The following is a 13,024-nucleotide window of genomic DNA, read 5'->3' as shown; positions in this document are numbered from 1 at the left end:
TTTTTATTAAGTACCAAAATGAAATTTCATTTTACAGAAATTTCACAATTTCATCACTTTTTGTCCATTCTGTCTACCGTTTTTTTCAGATATGCTTGCAGTCTCACCGCAAAACCAGATGAAATATGAATACATAAAGTGCTAGATATTTCTTTATAACAAAACATTTTAACGAGTGCATCTGAACCTGCCAAGTTCATATGCTTTATATATTTATATCTTTAATATATATATATTTACTATATATACTAACTGTATCTATACAAATATATATATATGTATTTATATATATTTATTTATTTACTTACACGTAAATCTCAACATTGCATACACAATAAGACTGGATTCAGTAGCACTTTCCCTTATGGCTACCATAACTTTTCAGGAAATGATATATTGCTAAACCCAGGATTAATTCTTACATCCCAATACTTTTTAGTAAAAACCCACTGTTCTTTTCCATCGTCAAGCTCTAATTTCCTAAAAGAGATTAAAATTTATTCAAAATGGATTTTTACACAGTTTAAATAAAATATATAACTGATGAAAAATACAATAAATTTACAGAAACAATCATATGCATGTATACTGAGTATGCGCAATCTTAATACATTTAATATATATATATAGATATATAATCTCTCGCCCCGATATACAATTTAAAATTCTGTCAGAATGGAAAATGAAAAATAATATATACAATAGTTTACATACTAATATTTGAATTAAGAAAAACACAAGCATTTAAGGTGTCTGATAAATTATTAATAACATCAATAAGAATTTATTTATTCAGTTTTGAAATAAAATACAGTAGAGAACCATTTATCCAGTATCCAGATAACTGGGAAACCAGAAAATCGGGAAAAATTTTGCTCGGTTTTCCCGCCATTTTAAACTAGAAAGATTATGAAAAAAAGCGAAACGTCATTTCTTCCGTGACCTTGAAGATCTTCAGATCGAGAGGAGGCGAGGAAGAGATGAATGTTTTATTTTCGGCCTTAGGCCGTCAATCAAACTCAAAGGAGTGGCATGCAGATTTCGTTTTCTCTTTGATTTACGAGGGGGTGGGGGAAATGCATATCAGTGACCAGAAGATGAAAGGGAAAAATATATTTATCTATTTGACATTGGTTAACAAATCAATTAATAAAAATAAAATATTTTTCTTTTGAATAAATTCTGATTCTTTAGAAGTGCGGAATCGTTTGGAAGTTTTTCTTGATGTGGAATCAAATCTGCTTTTGTTAAAAATCATGTTTTTATAGAAAAATAAATAAAAGGAGAATTGTTTATTAATTTAAATTGTTTATTAATATTTATGTTAGTGCCTTTTTTAACTATCGTTTCCGTTTTCGTTGTTTTTATTTCGATTAATAAGTTTTACTTTTATTTTATGGTTTTCCCCCCTGTATAATTAGGTATGAAATATATTGCGTTATTTAATCATTGGTTTTAATTATATTAGTTAATTTAGGAGTTATAATTATTTAAAAAAAATAAATATGAGAATTTTGTATTTTTTAAACTTGTTTTTCTTGTCTAAACTTGTAATTTTTTTTATTCTTTTAAATGTTATTTTTCTACCATTTGTTTTTCTTTTTAAATTTAGGAGTGCTTTTCTTTTTTCTCTTACTATATCGATTAACGACACTTTTCGGTCGACCCAGAAAACCGGGAAATTCAGACATCTGGGATAGCGATAGTCCCGAGCATCCCGGATAGTTGGTTCTCTACTGTAATTTAAACTAAACACAGACTTTTTGGAATGATAACCAACAGAATCTTGTTAAAAACAGGCACATCGAAAATATTAGTGAGAAAAAATTTTTTTTTGCTCATATGCCCTTCTGATCTGATTTTTTGATATTTAAAGTTATTTGGAAGAAATAAGATTAATTATCAAGTTGAAAATTACATTAACAAAACATTTTTATTGTTGTAATCTTATTTTAACCGAGTCACAAATTTTAATCTTGGGGACATTTTCAAAAATCACTAATTTTTTATGAAATATTTAAGAAAGACTATTTTAAATTGTGTTATATAAAGATTTTAAATGCTACCAAAAAAACTTTTAAAAAGTTAAATACGTCCAAAATCTACATTAATATGACTACTATGTAACACCATAAAGAATCTAAACAATTAAAAAAAAAACATTAAAATATTTGTTCAAGAATTTTGGCAATGTTTCCAGTAGCTTTATTTTTATCTTATACCTTAGATATCGAAGCTCAGTTTCATATTATCACTTTAACTATGGAGTAAAGTTTAAAGGGAAAAAATTCTTTGGGGTATTTAAACTACTTCATCTTATTCCTTCTGAGTTTTTAATAAATATAAAAAAAGAAAATGACATTTTCATTAAAAAAAACTTTTTTTAGTTTTAATGAAAAAGAGTTGAGTCTTTGATAGTATATTTCTTTATCTGTGACAGTTTTCATTGGTGCACTATTTGAGTACAATTTCATTTTGGCAGGTGTTACGAAGTACAATTATTTATATTTAAAATATATTGTATACAGTGGATTTGTAGAACTCAAGAAGTGATTGTTCATGATGATGAAGAAAGCATTTATGAAATCATGATGATGTACAAAGCTGAAGCATTTTTTTCTCCCATTAACTACACATTAAATTTCAAACATTATTTAATTAAATTTCATTCATTTAAAGCTTAGAATTACTTTTGTATCTTTCTCCCTCCTTAACCCTTTCTGGAACACTATTTTTAGTCTGGTAACATTTATTTCAATAATAGAACAAACCACTAAAAATGCAATACTATTTGGTTCTTAACATCAATCATTTTTTAGAAACCACTCTTCTTCAAACAACAGAGAGTATAATACAAAATTCACGATTTACAGCTACAGTTGTTAATGTGCTGGGTGTCTAAAATTTTCACTTAAAAATTACTGAATTTAGAAAGGATAAATAAGTAAATAATTAGTAATTTTATTTTGTTTCAGTAATTTTATGTTTTTAGCCGATTGTCTTTATAATTAAGGAACAAAATTGCTATCACAATTAAAGCTTTATGGATTATTTCTTTTTATTTTAACTCTTTAGTTCAATTTTTAAAAAAATAAGCAAAATTTAGATTGAAAAAGTGCTAAAAAATATCTAAAGTCATATACTAGTTACGAAAGTCATATACTAGTTTTCAAGACTTGTACTTTAAAAGAATATGTGTTAAGTCTGTAATTCAGATCTGTGTGGTTTAAATTTCGTTATTAATAAAATTTTGACATGTTGAGCATGATGATTGCGGTGTCATCTGCATTTTGGTGAAACTCGTTTGATTATTTACAAAGGATCTTCCAAAATATTTGGACAGTTATTCCACAGGATGTAATAAAACTATTGAATTATTATAAAAAGGGTGAGTTAAAAAATTATTTGGAGTGTAAAACTTTAAAGCATTCCATGCAAAGCAGAGGTTTATCAAGACATTTTAGACGAACAGTTGTTTTCTTCAAATTTTGTCTTTTATTTGAATAACATGATTTGCATAGGTGTTTAATGCATTTCCTAGGAATCATTTTTGTAATTGTCTGCATTGTCCTGACTTCAAACAGATGGTTGGATTGTATTTTCAGACAAGACATAATTTTGCAGCTATAATTTCTTTAAATCTTCCAATATTTACACTCTTCTTTTTCGCAATTTTGTAATGGACCAAAGCATTTCAAAGCATTCTCCCAGTCGAAGTTGAACACCATATGTTTGGTACCATCCAATTATCACAGGCATAAAAAACCACTTAGTTTGAACCATCTATATCCCACTTTCCCTTATATTAAAAAATGAACATATATATACCAGCAGCACACTTAATATTGTGGAGATTTTGTTGCAAATGTGTGACAGTCAGCATTTTAATATGAAACCTATAAGGAGCATTTTGGGAACCATAAAATCTGCATTTGTGATGTTGTATAACCCATTCAAACATAGTTAGGGCACAAAATTTTGACTAAGCTACAAATAATTAATTGTTTTTTTAAAAATGTAAATGATGACATTATACTTACGTAAACCACATAGGAATATATTCTATGCCTAACTCTTCTCGGCGCTTTCTTCTGTCTCTTTGTGACTGTTCTATTTGTTGTTTACTCATTTCAGCAGCAGAAATATTTCCTTCTTCAAGAAATCTACGAAATAAAATTTTTAAAAAAATTACGTTCTTTAAGAAATAATCTTATGTTAGGTAGATGAACTACTCAGACGCCCATATACAGGTACATTGAACCAGATTTGGTTGGAAAAATTTCTTATGCTCATGAATGTGAGAGAGACTCTCGCCTTCCAAAATAGAACCGAAAGTCTCCAAAATTCTAGCTGATAAAGGAGACAAACTAATCATTACTAAATTAAATTAATTGATTAGCAAATTTGCCTTAAATAATTGGATAGGTCTTTCAAACTATGAAGATTGCACTAGAATATATTAAAATCTTATAATTAGGCTATAAGTTGCTTAGGTTTAAACTTCGTTTGCAAAGTATTTTATGTTTCATAAGCACTCTTTTTTCCATCTGGCAATAGTGTAACTTAGTATAGATCTCAAATAGGATTTGTTTATTAACACTACCAACACCGTACAAATTTGTAGGTTCTTTTATGGTGTTACAGTTTCAATAACTATCAATGTAGCTTTTCATGATATTGAAATATTTTAAAAGGTATACAAGACTTAATTTAAACATAAAATATAGAAGAGAATTGTAATACAAATTTGTAGGTTCTTTTATGGTGTTACAGTTTCAATAACTATCAATGTAGCTTTTCATGATATTGAAATATTTTAAAAGGTATACAAGACTTAATTTAAACATAAAATATAGAAGAGAATTGTAATACAAAATAGAAATACCTGACCTTTGATCAGGACGAAACCTTGTATCAGTTGGAGGTAATTGTTTTTCTAGTTCTGAATCAAGTTCATTCAGTTCAATTGTAAATCGCGTAAACCCATAATATAATTCGTAGTCTTCAGGCATGGTACCTTCATAGGAAAGAGAAAAACTATAATATAGACTACTTACTAAATTGATGTTAATACATAAGTATTTATGCAAGTTGTTCCTACATAAATAGCCACCCATAATACATACATATGTATATACACTGAGTGGCCAAATTATTATGACCACCTCAAAGTTTTATGTAAATGAGTTATTGCGTCACAGCGCTGCCGCTAGAGGGCAAGATAACTATAACACGGGAATGCTGGACAAGTGAGTCATCAGTTATACTGTGTTGCTTGCTCAGATATGGGAAAGAAAAGCGATTTAACTGAATTTCAACGTGGAATGATTGTGGCTGCGAGATGTGTCGGAACGAGTATCAGCAAAACGGCTGTACTTGTGAATTGTTCTAGAGCAGCAGTTGTTAATGTGTACAAAGAATGAACAATCAAGCAAAAAACCGGGTCTCAACGTCAGACTTGTGGTCGTCACAGGGTACTGAATGCTCGATCAGAAAGAAGGCTGACCAGGGTTGTGCAGCGCAGTAGGAGAGCAACAGTGCGACAAATTGCAAGTGATCTTATTCAAGGAGCAACTGTGAACGTCTCTAAACGAACTGTTCGACGCACATTGCGCTGTATAGGGTATGGAAGCAGAGGACCTGTTCGTAAGCCTCTACTGTCTGCTTTAAATAAGCGCAGACGTCTCCAATTTGCAAATGAGCACAAACATTGGACAGTAGATGACTGGAAGAGGGTCATGTGGTCCGATGAATCATGATTTCAAATGCATCGCGCAGATGGCAGGATGAGAATATGGAGAAAACAGCACGAAAGCATGGACCCCTACTGCATTGCCACGACACTTCAAGCTGGTGGTGGCAACGTTATGGTATGGGGAATGTTCCTTTGGTATTGTATGGGTCTTTTAATTCCTGTACCACAACGCCTTAATGCCCAAGGGTATTTAAGTATCATCGCAGATCAAGTACATCCGTTTATGTCAATGGCGTACTCTGGAGGGGAAGGATACTTCCAGCAGGACAACGCTCCTTTTCATAGAGCTGGCACTGTCCTCAGATGGTTCGAAGAGCATGACGGAGAATTTAACTTGCTTCGTTGCCCAGCACAATCCCCAGATCTCACTCCAATTGAGAATTTGTGGGATGAAATTGAACGGGCGCTCAGACAGATGGATTAAGTACCATCAAATTTGCAGGAATTGGCAAGTGCAGTTCAGCGAGCATGGTCTGGCATACCTTCTACCACCTACCAGTATTTCATAGAGTCCATGCCCGGACGAATTAAGGCAGTAATATGCGCAAAAGGTGACCCAACAGCGTACTAAAGGGGTGGTCATAATAATTTGGCCTCTCAGTGTATATATACGTAAGGGTATAAAAATTTATATAAGACTAGTAAAAGTAGTTTTATTTTTTAAAAACCATAAAATTCATTCTTCAATGTTTATAATTCAGTTTAAAAACAAGTCAAAATAGCAAAAAAGTTCATAAATCAGAATCTTAATACCATAAAAGTTGTGATCGTAATTATTAAAAAAAAATATTTTTATGTATGAATAGCTTTTTTTTTTTTTTTTTTTCAAATAGAAGCTTAACTCACATTATAACCTAACTTGTTTTGAAACACAATAAATATAACAAAGGGAGAGAACAAATTATTAGGTTAGATTTTTTTTTAATAGCTGGCTTCTCTCATTAAAAACTATTCAACAAAAATATTATTTAGTAAGAGCATATCACATTGGTTTAATTCTTTCTAAATATATACCTTGCATTTTTTTAAATGTAATAACTTACTGTGAATAAAATATTATTAGTGATATTTCAGATTGTATACCTTGATTATTAAAGTTTATGTGTACAGTTATATATTTTTACTATGTATATTAAAGTCTGAGCAAACAATGAAAACTATTATTAAATTTATACAAAGAAAACAATATTCAAAATATGGCAGTGATAAGCTGAGATCAATTATGTATTGCATAGCTGTTTTAACATTTTCCTAAAAAAATGATACAAAATTGAACAAACCTGGTCTCCAGATACATTTTTGAGATCTACCAACACCACAATACAAAGCTTCAGTCCATTTTCCATAGAGATTATGAACCATTTTTCCATCTCTAGAAGTTACGCCTCCTTGAACTTCATGACGTTTACTTGACCAATAACTAGCCTAAAATTTAAAATGATGTTTTAATTGCTTACCTATCCATTCAATATTGTCAGAATGACAATAAAACACTACAGGTCTGTGAAATTCTAATTAACTATTTCATTCTAAGAATACATATAACATTAGTCTTTAGCTAACCATATTCTTAAAGTAATAAAATAGCGACGAAAAACTTATGTTTTATATTTAAATTTTGATGCAATAAACACAAAATCAAAAATCTATAATTTTAAAAATCATAAACATGTAACTTTTTCTTGCACATCAATAAGTCCTATGGAAAAAAAAAATACTACTACATTAAAAAGTAGACTACTTCAGTATATCTAACAGAATTATTTACTGAAAGTTTTTATTTACTGATTCCTAATAGAAGGAGATTTAAGCAAATCTTGAATCTTTGAAGACAAGAAGTTTAATATTTAATTATCAAATTTCTACTTACTTCTTCTTCATTAAATATTAAATTGTCTTAACCATTATATTTCAGTCAAAATTTCACATTACAATTTATTTGACAAAATACAATTTACAGTTCTTGAAAATTTGTCATGTGTTATTTTTTAATTTTGTAGCAATACTTTAAAAATTTTAGTAGCAAAATCTTAGCATGCTATGTATGTATAAGTTATTTGCTAAGAGCTTATAAAATAGACAAAAAAGTTAAAGTTATACAATCAAAAACTATGTCTCCAGAATAATAAGTTATATCTTTTAAACCTAGTTACTTAATCAAACTTTTCAATATATTTCCCAATGAATACTGATTCTCCAATAGATAATCTAATACTTCTTATACTTGGCAATTTTATCACTTAATTGTGATTTTAATGAAAATTAAACATATAACTAAATATTTTGTAATGTCTATGCAGCATTTTTAATCTAAAATTAGATTTGCTCATCTGCACAGAAATTGAATCCACTCATAAAAATGGCTTTACATGTATATAAAGTAATGAATTAAAAATTCATAAATAAAAAAAAACATGCTTAATTGGAATAAAATAATAAAAAAGCATGCTTACATAAATAAAAAAACATGCTTACATAATAAAAAACATGCTTACACAAATAGAGTACTCTGTTCAGTGAAGGAGATTAGAAATGTATACACTTAATAACTAACTAGGCATCAAATAAATTATTCTAAAATTTAAAAAAAGTAATCTAACATAATAAATTCCTTTGAATTTTATTCTTATTTGAGACAATAATCACATGTGATTAGTGAAAGGTTTTGAAAAGGCATTAATTTATCTGTTTTCTACTCTTATTCACTCAAATCTTTTATTCTAAATATTTTTAATGTTTTTTTTAAAAAAATTCCTCAAAAATTCAAGTGTCTTACTTTTAAAAATGTTAGTTTACAAGTTGCATCTCCATTTTCTTCAGTAATAACCATTTCACCATACTGATCAGCCCACCGTTGTCCACTAAACAAGTTGTGCACACATGTTGTAACTTTGTTCCACTGATAATGATCATTCGTTCTATAAAATTGCAATTTAATTAAGATATAACAGAAAACTTTCTAAAACTATGAAAATAACTAACTTCAATAATATAATAATATTTGAAAATTATTATAACCAATGCAAAATTAAACAGTTGAAGGTACACCAAAAAGCAGATTATACAATAAAGAAGCATCAGCTATTAAATAGTGCAGAAGAAATTAGAAAAGAATTACTTACTTTGGTAAGTAGACATGAATTGTTCCTTGTGGTAAAATTTCCATGGATTTTCCCCAAAACTTAGTTTTAATTCTCATATCTAAAATATAATTAAAAACATATTTTTGTTAAAAAACTTGGGAAAACTTATAAAAATACCAATATTTTACCCAGATATTTCTATTTGGTTCATATTAAACATTTTCTACATTTTAAACTTACTCTCAAAATAGGAGATACAACTTTAAAATTTCAGTTTTATAGCATTCCATTTTTGTACACCTCATTCTCTAATTATGTGATAAAAATACTTACTATTTTATTTATTTTTTTAAAAAAGGGTGGTTAAAATTTGGAAATAACCTGTTTTATAACTTGTTATTTTTAAATTCTAAAACTTTTCTGCAAAACTGTAAAAAAAAAACACTTATAGTACATTACTTTCAAAAAAGTGAAAGTATAATTTTCATTTAGAAATAGAGATTTCATTTGAGTTATTAGATTACTAGGAAATGCATATTTTGGACACAGAAACAATATCAATTTTATACCTAACAAGATACATATATTAAAGATAATTTTAGTTTCTAAACTCTTTTGGTGTATTATGTGGAAAACTAGTTTGATAGTTTAGAAACTCTCTTCTGAGTCATGAGCATCTATGTTAAACCACACACAAATTTCTTCATAGAAAAACAGAAACTTGTTATATATTGTAGAACTTTTTTGATGTCTGCATTTTTTTTTCTAGCTAAGACAACTATTCCAATATTTCTATCCTTGATTGGTTGATCAGCCATTTTCATGGTTTTCTTATGGTACTAAGCAAATATTACTTTGCATAACATTTACAAAATGAAGTACATTAACTTCATGAGATGATGAGCAAACAAAAGTACTACAATTGAAAATGTGCTTAAAACTGTTTTTCACATTTCTTTTCACTAGAGCATTTTAATAACACATCTAACTTCAGCTTTGGCGATGATATTTATTATATTTAAAAGCACCTTCTTTACACAAGCACAAATTTTTTGTGCAAAATAGTTGATATTATCAGTTTGGTTCTTGTAGTCATTCACTCACCTCTAAATCACTTAATGTATGGTAAAAAGCACAGTAACAAAGTAAATTTTATTTTATGAGTACAAACTCAAAAGAAACAGCCAATTTGTGGCATATTGCTCAATTTCACACTGCAACTTGGTGGTATATTACTCAAATAATTCAGAGGACCAACAATCTTCACATTACCCAACCAGGGCCAAGTACCTAGCACCATTTTCCAAGGCTCTATCTTTTAACGTCCTTGGTAGGAATGCCTCATAATTTTGGCATTGGTCAGATGACGTGGACAGCACCTGAGCTGGTGTTCTTCTCCCCAAACTTCCACACCGCAACCAACAGGAGAGCTTTCAGTCACGACAGGTTAGCATACACCTTCCTCATTTGTTGCGTCAGCTTCCATGATCGAATTCACATCCCTCAGCTCTTTACCAGTGGTGTACACATGATCTTCAGAATACACATGATTTTCAGAATTCTTTTCAAACTGAATAAAGATTTCACTGCTCAAAACATTTTATTTTATATCAAGTATATTCTATTATTAGATTATTTATCAGCCTCAAGACCATTTACAGCTTGAACAGAACCTGATAATGAGCAGTCTTCAATAATATGTTGACAAAATAAAAGAAATTACTTACCTTGCAAAAATATGAAGTTCTTTGATTCTGCATGGCAGACTGAGACTGGAGGATGGTGGCTGACCTAAGAAATTATAAATTATTAATCATATAACAGTCTCAATATATAGAAGGTTAGCCTGAATGATTCATGGGTGGAGCTGCAGTGGCTTAGGGGATAAAGCATTTGCCACCCAATGAGGTGACCCAGGTTCAAATCCCAGCAATAGCGGGTTAATACGAATTCTGCTCCTGACTTGTACAGACCATAGTGCTGAAATAAAATATCATCAGTGGTAGACAGATTATGGTTTAGAATCCATTTTTCATTGGGATAACAGTGGAAGATTTTCAAAGGAGGGTTAGTTTAATCAAAAAGTCCTCGAAGAAGGTTAGTTTGTCTCAAAGCTTGATACAGGTGTTCACTTGTCTTCTGGGCTGTGTTCAAAATTACAAGGCTACAGAGTTGAACATTGATAGTTGTAAACTCAGAATTAGGTCTGCTGTTCAATGCCGGTTATGAAATAAAATATAAAATGATGCATGAGGTTTTAAAACACTATGTATTTATTCAGTCTTTCGAAATATGATGAATCATTTAAGCTAACCGTGCATCAAAAAGATATTGTCTGTGAGTAAAGATTTTTCAAGTTCAAGAAACTATAAAATAGTTGTTAAAGTAATGATATAAAAGCAAATAACATACATTTTCTGACTATAAGATGAGTACATATGTTTAAAGAAAATATAGAATGTCGAAATAAACACAAACGCAAAACTATATACATAGTAAAACCCAATATAAATAAAAAAATTGGTGCAGATAATAGTTTTATCCCAGAATATACTAATAGTTCTTTCCAGTAGCTGATTCGTAAGCAAGATAAAAAAATAGTTTTTAAGTAACATATTTTATTTCAAAAATTTTTTTATTTAGATAACTTGTCACATTTATAGACGTGCTAAAAAAATTGATTAATTATTGAAACAAAAATGCTTAACGTGGGTTTCTGCTTCAGACAAAGTGAAACAGTTTCCCTATTACATTATTTTGGAAAATAATAATTGCATTATTTAATATAAACATAAAAACAAACTTCTCTCATTTAATATGAAGTTAAAAATTGAACTTAATGAAAATAAATTCCTCATTGTGATCTTTGAAGTGAACTTTCTCATTCAAATAAGTTTAAAACTTTTTCTGAACTTAATAAAAGAGTATAGTGGAACTGCGATGAGGGGTCACAGTTATTTCCAAACATTCTGAAATTGCTGATGTCACCAACTGTACATATGAGGGAGCATTCACCTATGATGACAAGGTGAGTAGTGCCAACTTAGGAAAGGAAAAAGAATTGCGTTCTTTCCCTATTGGTAGTGAATATCTTTTGTCATTAGACTTAGACTTAGAGGTTGGGCAGCTCTGACGAGCAGGGCACATCGACCAGAGGTCTATTGTACCCAAACCCTAAAATCATGATTAGCATGAAAGCCCTATGGCTGAAATAAAATTCAGCAAGCACCTTACAGGAACATCTTGCAGTTCCCAGGCATTGACAATATGCTGTCCTAAATGCTCAAATCTTTGAGCAGAATAGACCTCACAATCACAGAGTATGTGTCGTGATGTCTCTTCTTCTAGATGACATCCCCGACAAAGAGAATTTGATTCTATTCCCATAATGTTTAGGTGTCTTCTGAGGATACAGTGACCAGTAAGAAGACCAATGATCTTCCTTATACTGTTTCTGTTAAGCTTTAAGAGCTCCTTTTGACGTACACTAGGACAGTCTCGATTCAGCTCCTTAGCTTGTCTTCGACCGTCAGCAGCGCGCCACTGCTCATGGGCGATCTTGCCGTAGAGCTTGAATATGGTTGCCCTAAATGAGGAGGGAGAAATTCCCAGTGCAGGTTCAGGGCCCCAGAAAATTGCATTTGAGCCAGCCCGTGCTGCTTCGTCAGCTAGCTCATTTCCACCGATACTCATATGTCCTGGTACCCAATGCAGGGATACCTTGTTATGAGCAGACAGGTCACAGAGGACCGAGAAGCATTCCCACACTAACAAAGAGGTGAATTTACACCTTGACAGTGATAGGAGAGCAGCCTGACTGTCAGAACAGATGCGGATAGTCGTATTTTGATATCCTTTGTCTATGCATAACTTGCAGCACAAGATAATGGCATAGACCTCAGCCTGAAAAACGGTGGCATAATTTCCCAGGGGAAAGTGAAGTTTGGTACCATCATTGGAGCAATAAATTCCTGCTCCTGATTTGGCACCAATCTTTGAACCATCAGTGTACCATATCAGGCATTTGCCTTTAAGCCACCGAGGAGAATTAAACCATTCATCTCTAGTAGGAAAATGGATCTTGAAGGGCTTGTGAAAAGCGTATCTTAGTGACATATAATCACTAGGCATAATAAAAGAGGATAAATCCTTCACTTGTGAAACAATATGTCCCCATGACAAGTGT

The 13,024-nt window shown here is 30.6% G+C and overlaps 1 protein-coding gene across 5 annotated transcripts in view; it reads right to left on the bottom strand.

The window, feature by feature from the left end:
* Nucleotides 1–308: 308 nt before the first annotated feature.
* The window catches only part of LOC107448565 (oxysterol-binding protein-related protein 3), a 92,088-nt gene continuing 79,372 nt past the window's right edge, over nt 309–13,024 (bottom strand). For all 5 annotated transcript variants that reach the window (XM_016063815.4, XM_016063818.4, XM_016063819.4 and 2 more), the window contains 7 exons: nt 10,566–10,629; nt 8,878–8,956; nt 8,532–8,673; nt 7,036–7,180; nt 4,891–5,017; nt 4,041–4,163; nt 309–480 (listed from right to left, as the gene is read on the bottom strand). In XM_016063815.4, coding sequence (XP_015919301.1) covers nt 369–480; nt 4,041–4,163; nt 4,891–5,017; nt 7,036–7,180; nt 8,532–8,673; nt 8,878–8,956; nt 10,566–10,629 — 792 coding nt within the window. In that variant the 3' untranslated portion in view covers nt 309–368. The remainder of the gene's footprint in view (nt 481–4,040; nt 4,164–4,890; nt 5,018–7,035; nt 7,181–8,531; nt 8,674–8,877; nt 8,957–10,565; nt 10,630–13,024) is intronic.

Source organism: Parasteatoda tepidariorum, chromosome 11 (genome assembly GCF_982258835.1).
Source record: "Parasteatoda tepidariorum strain Cologne lab strain chromosome 11, Ptep-v5.0, whole genome shotgun sequence".
Taxonomy (NCBI): domain Eukaryota; kingdom Metazoa; phylum Arthropoda; class Arachnida; order Araneae; family Theridiidae; genus Parasteatoda; species Parasteatoda tepidariorum.
This window is presented reverse-complemented; position numbering and strand designations above follow the sequence as displayed.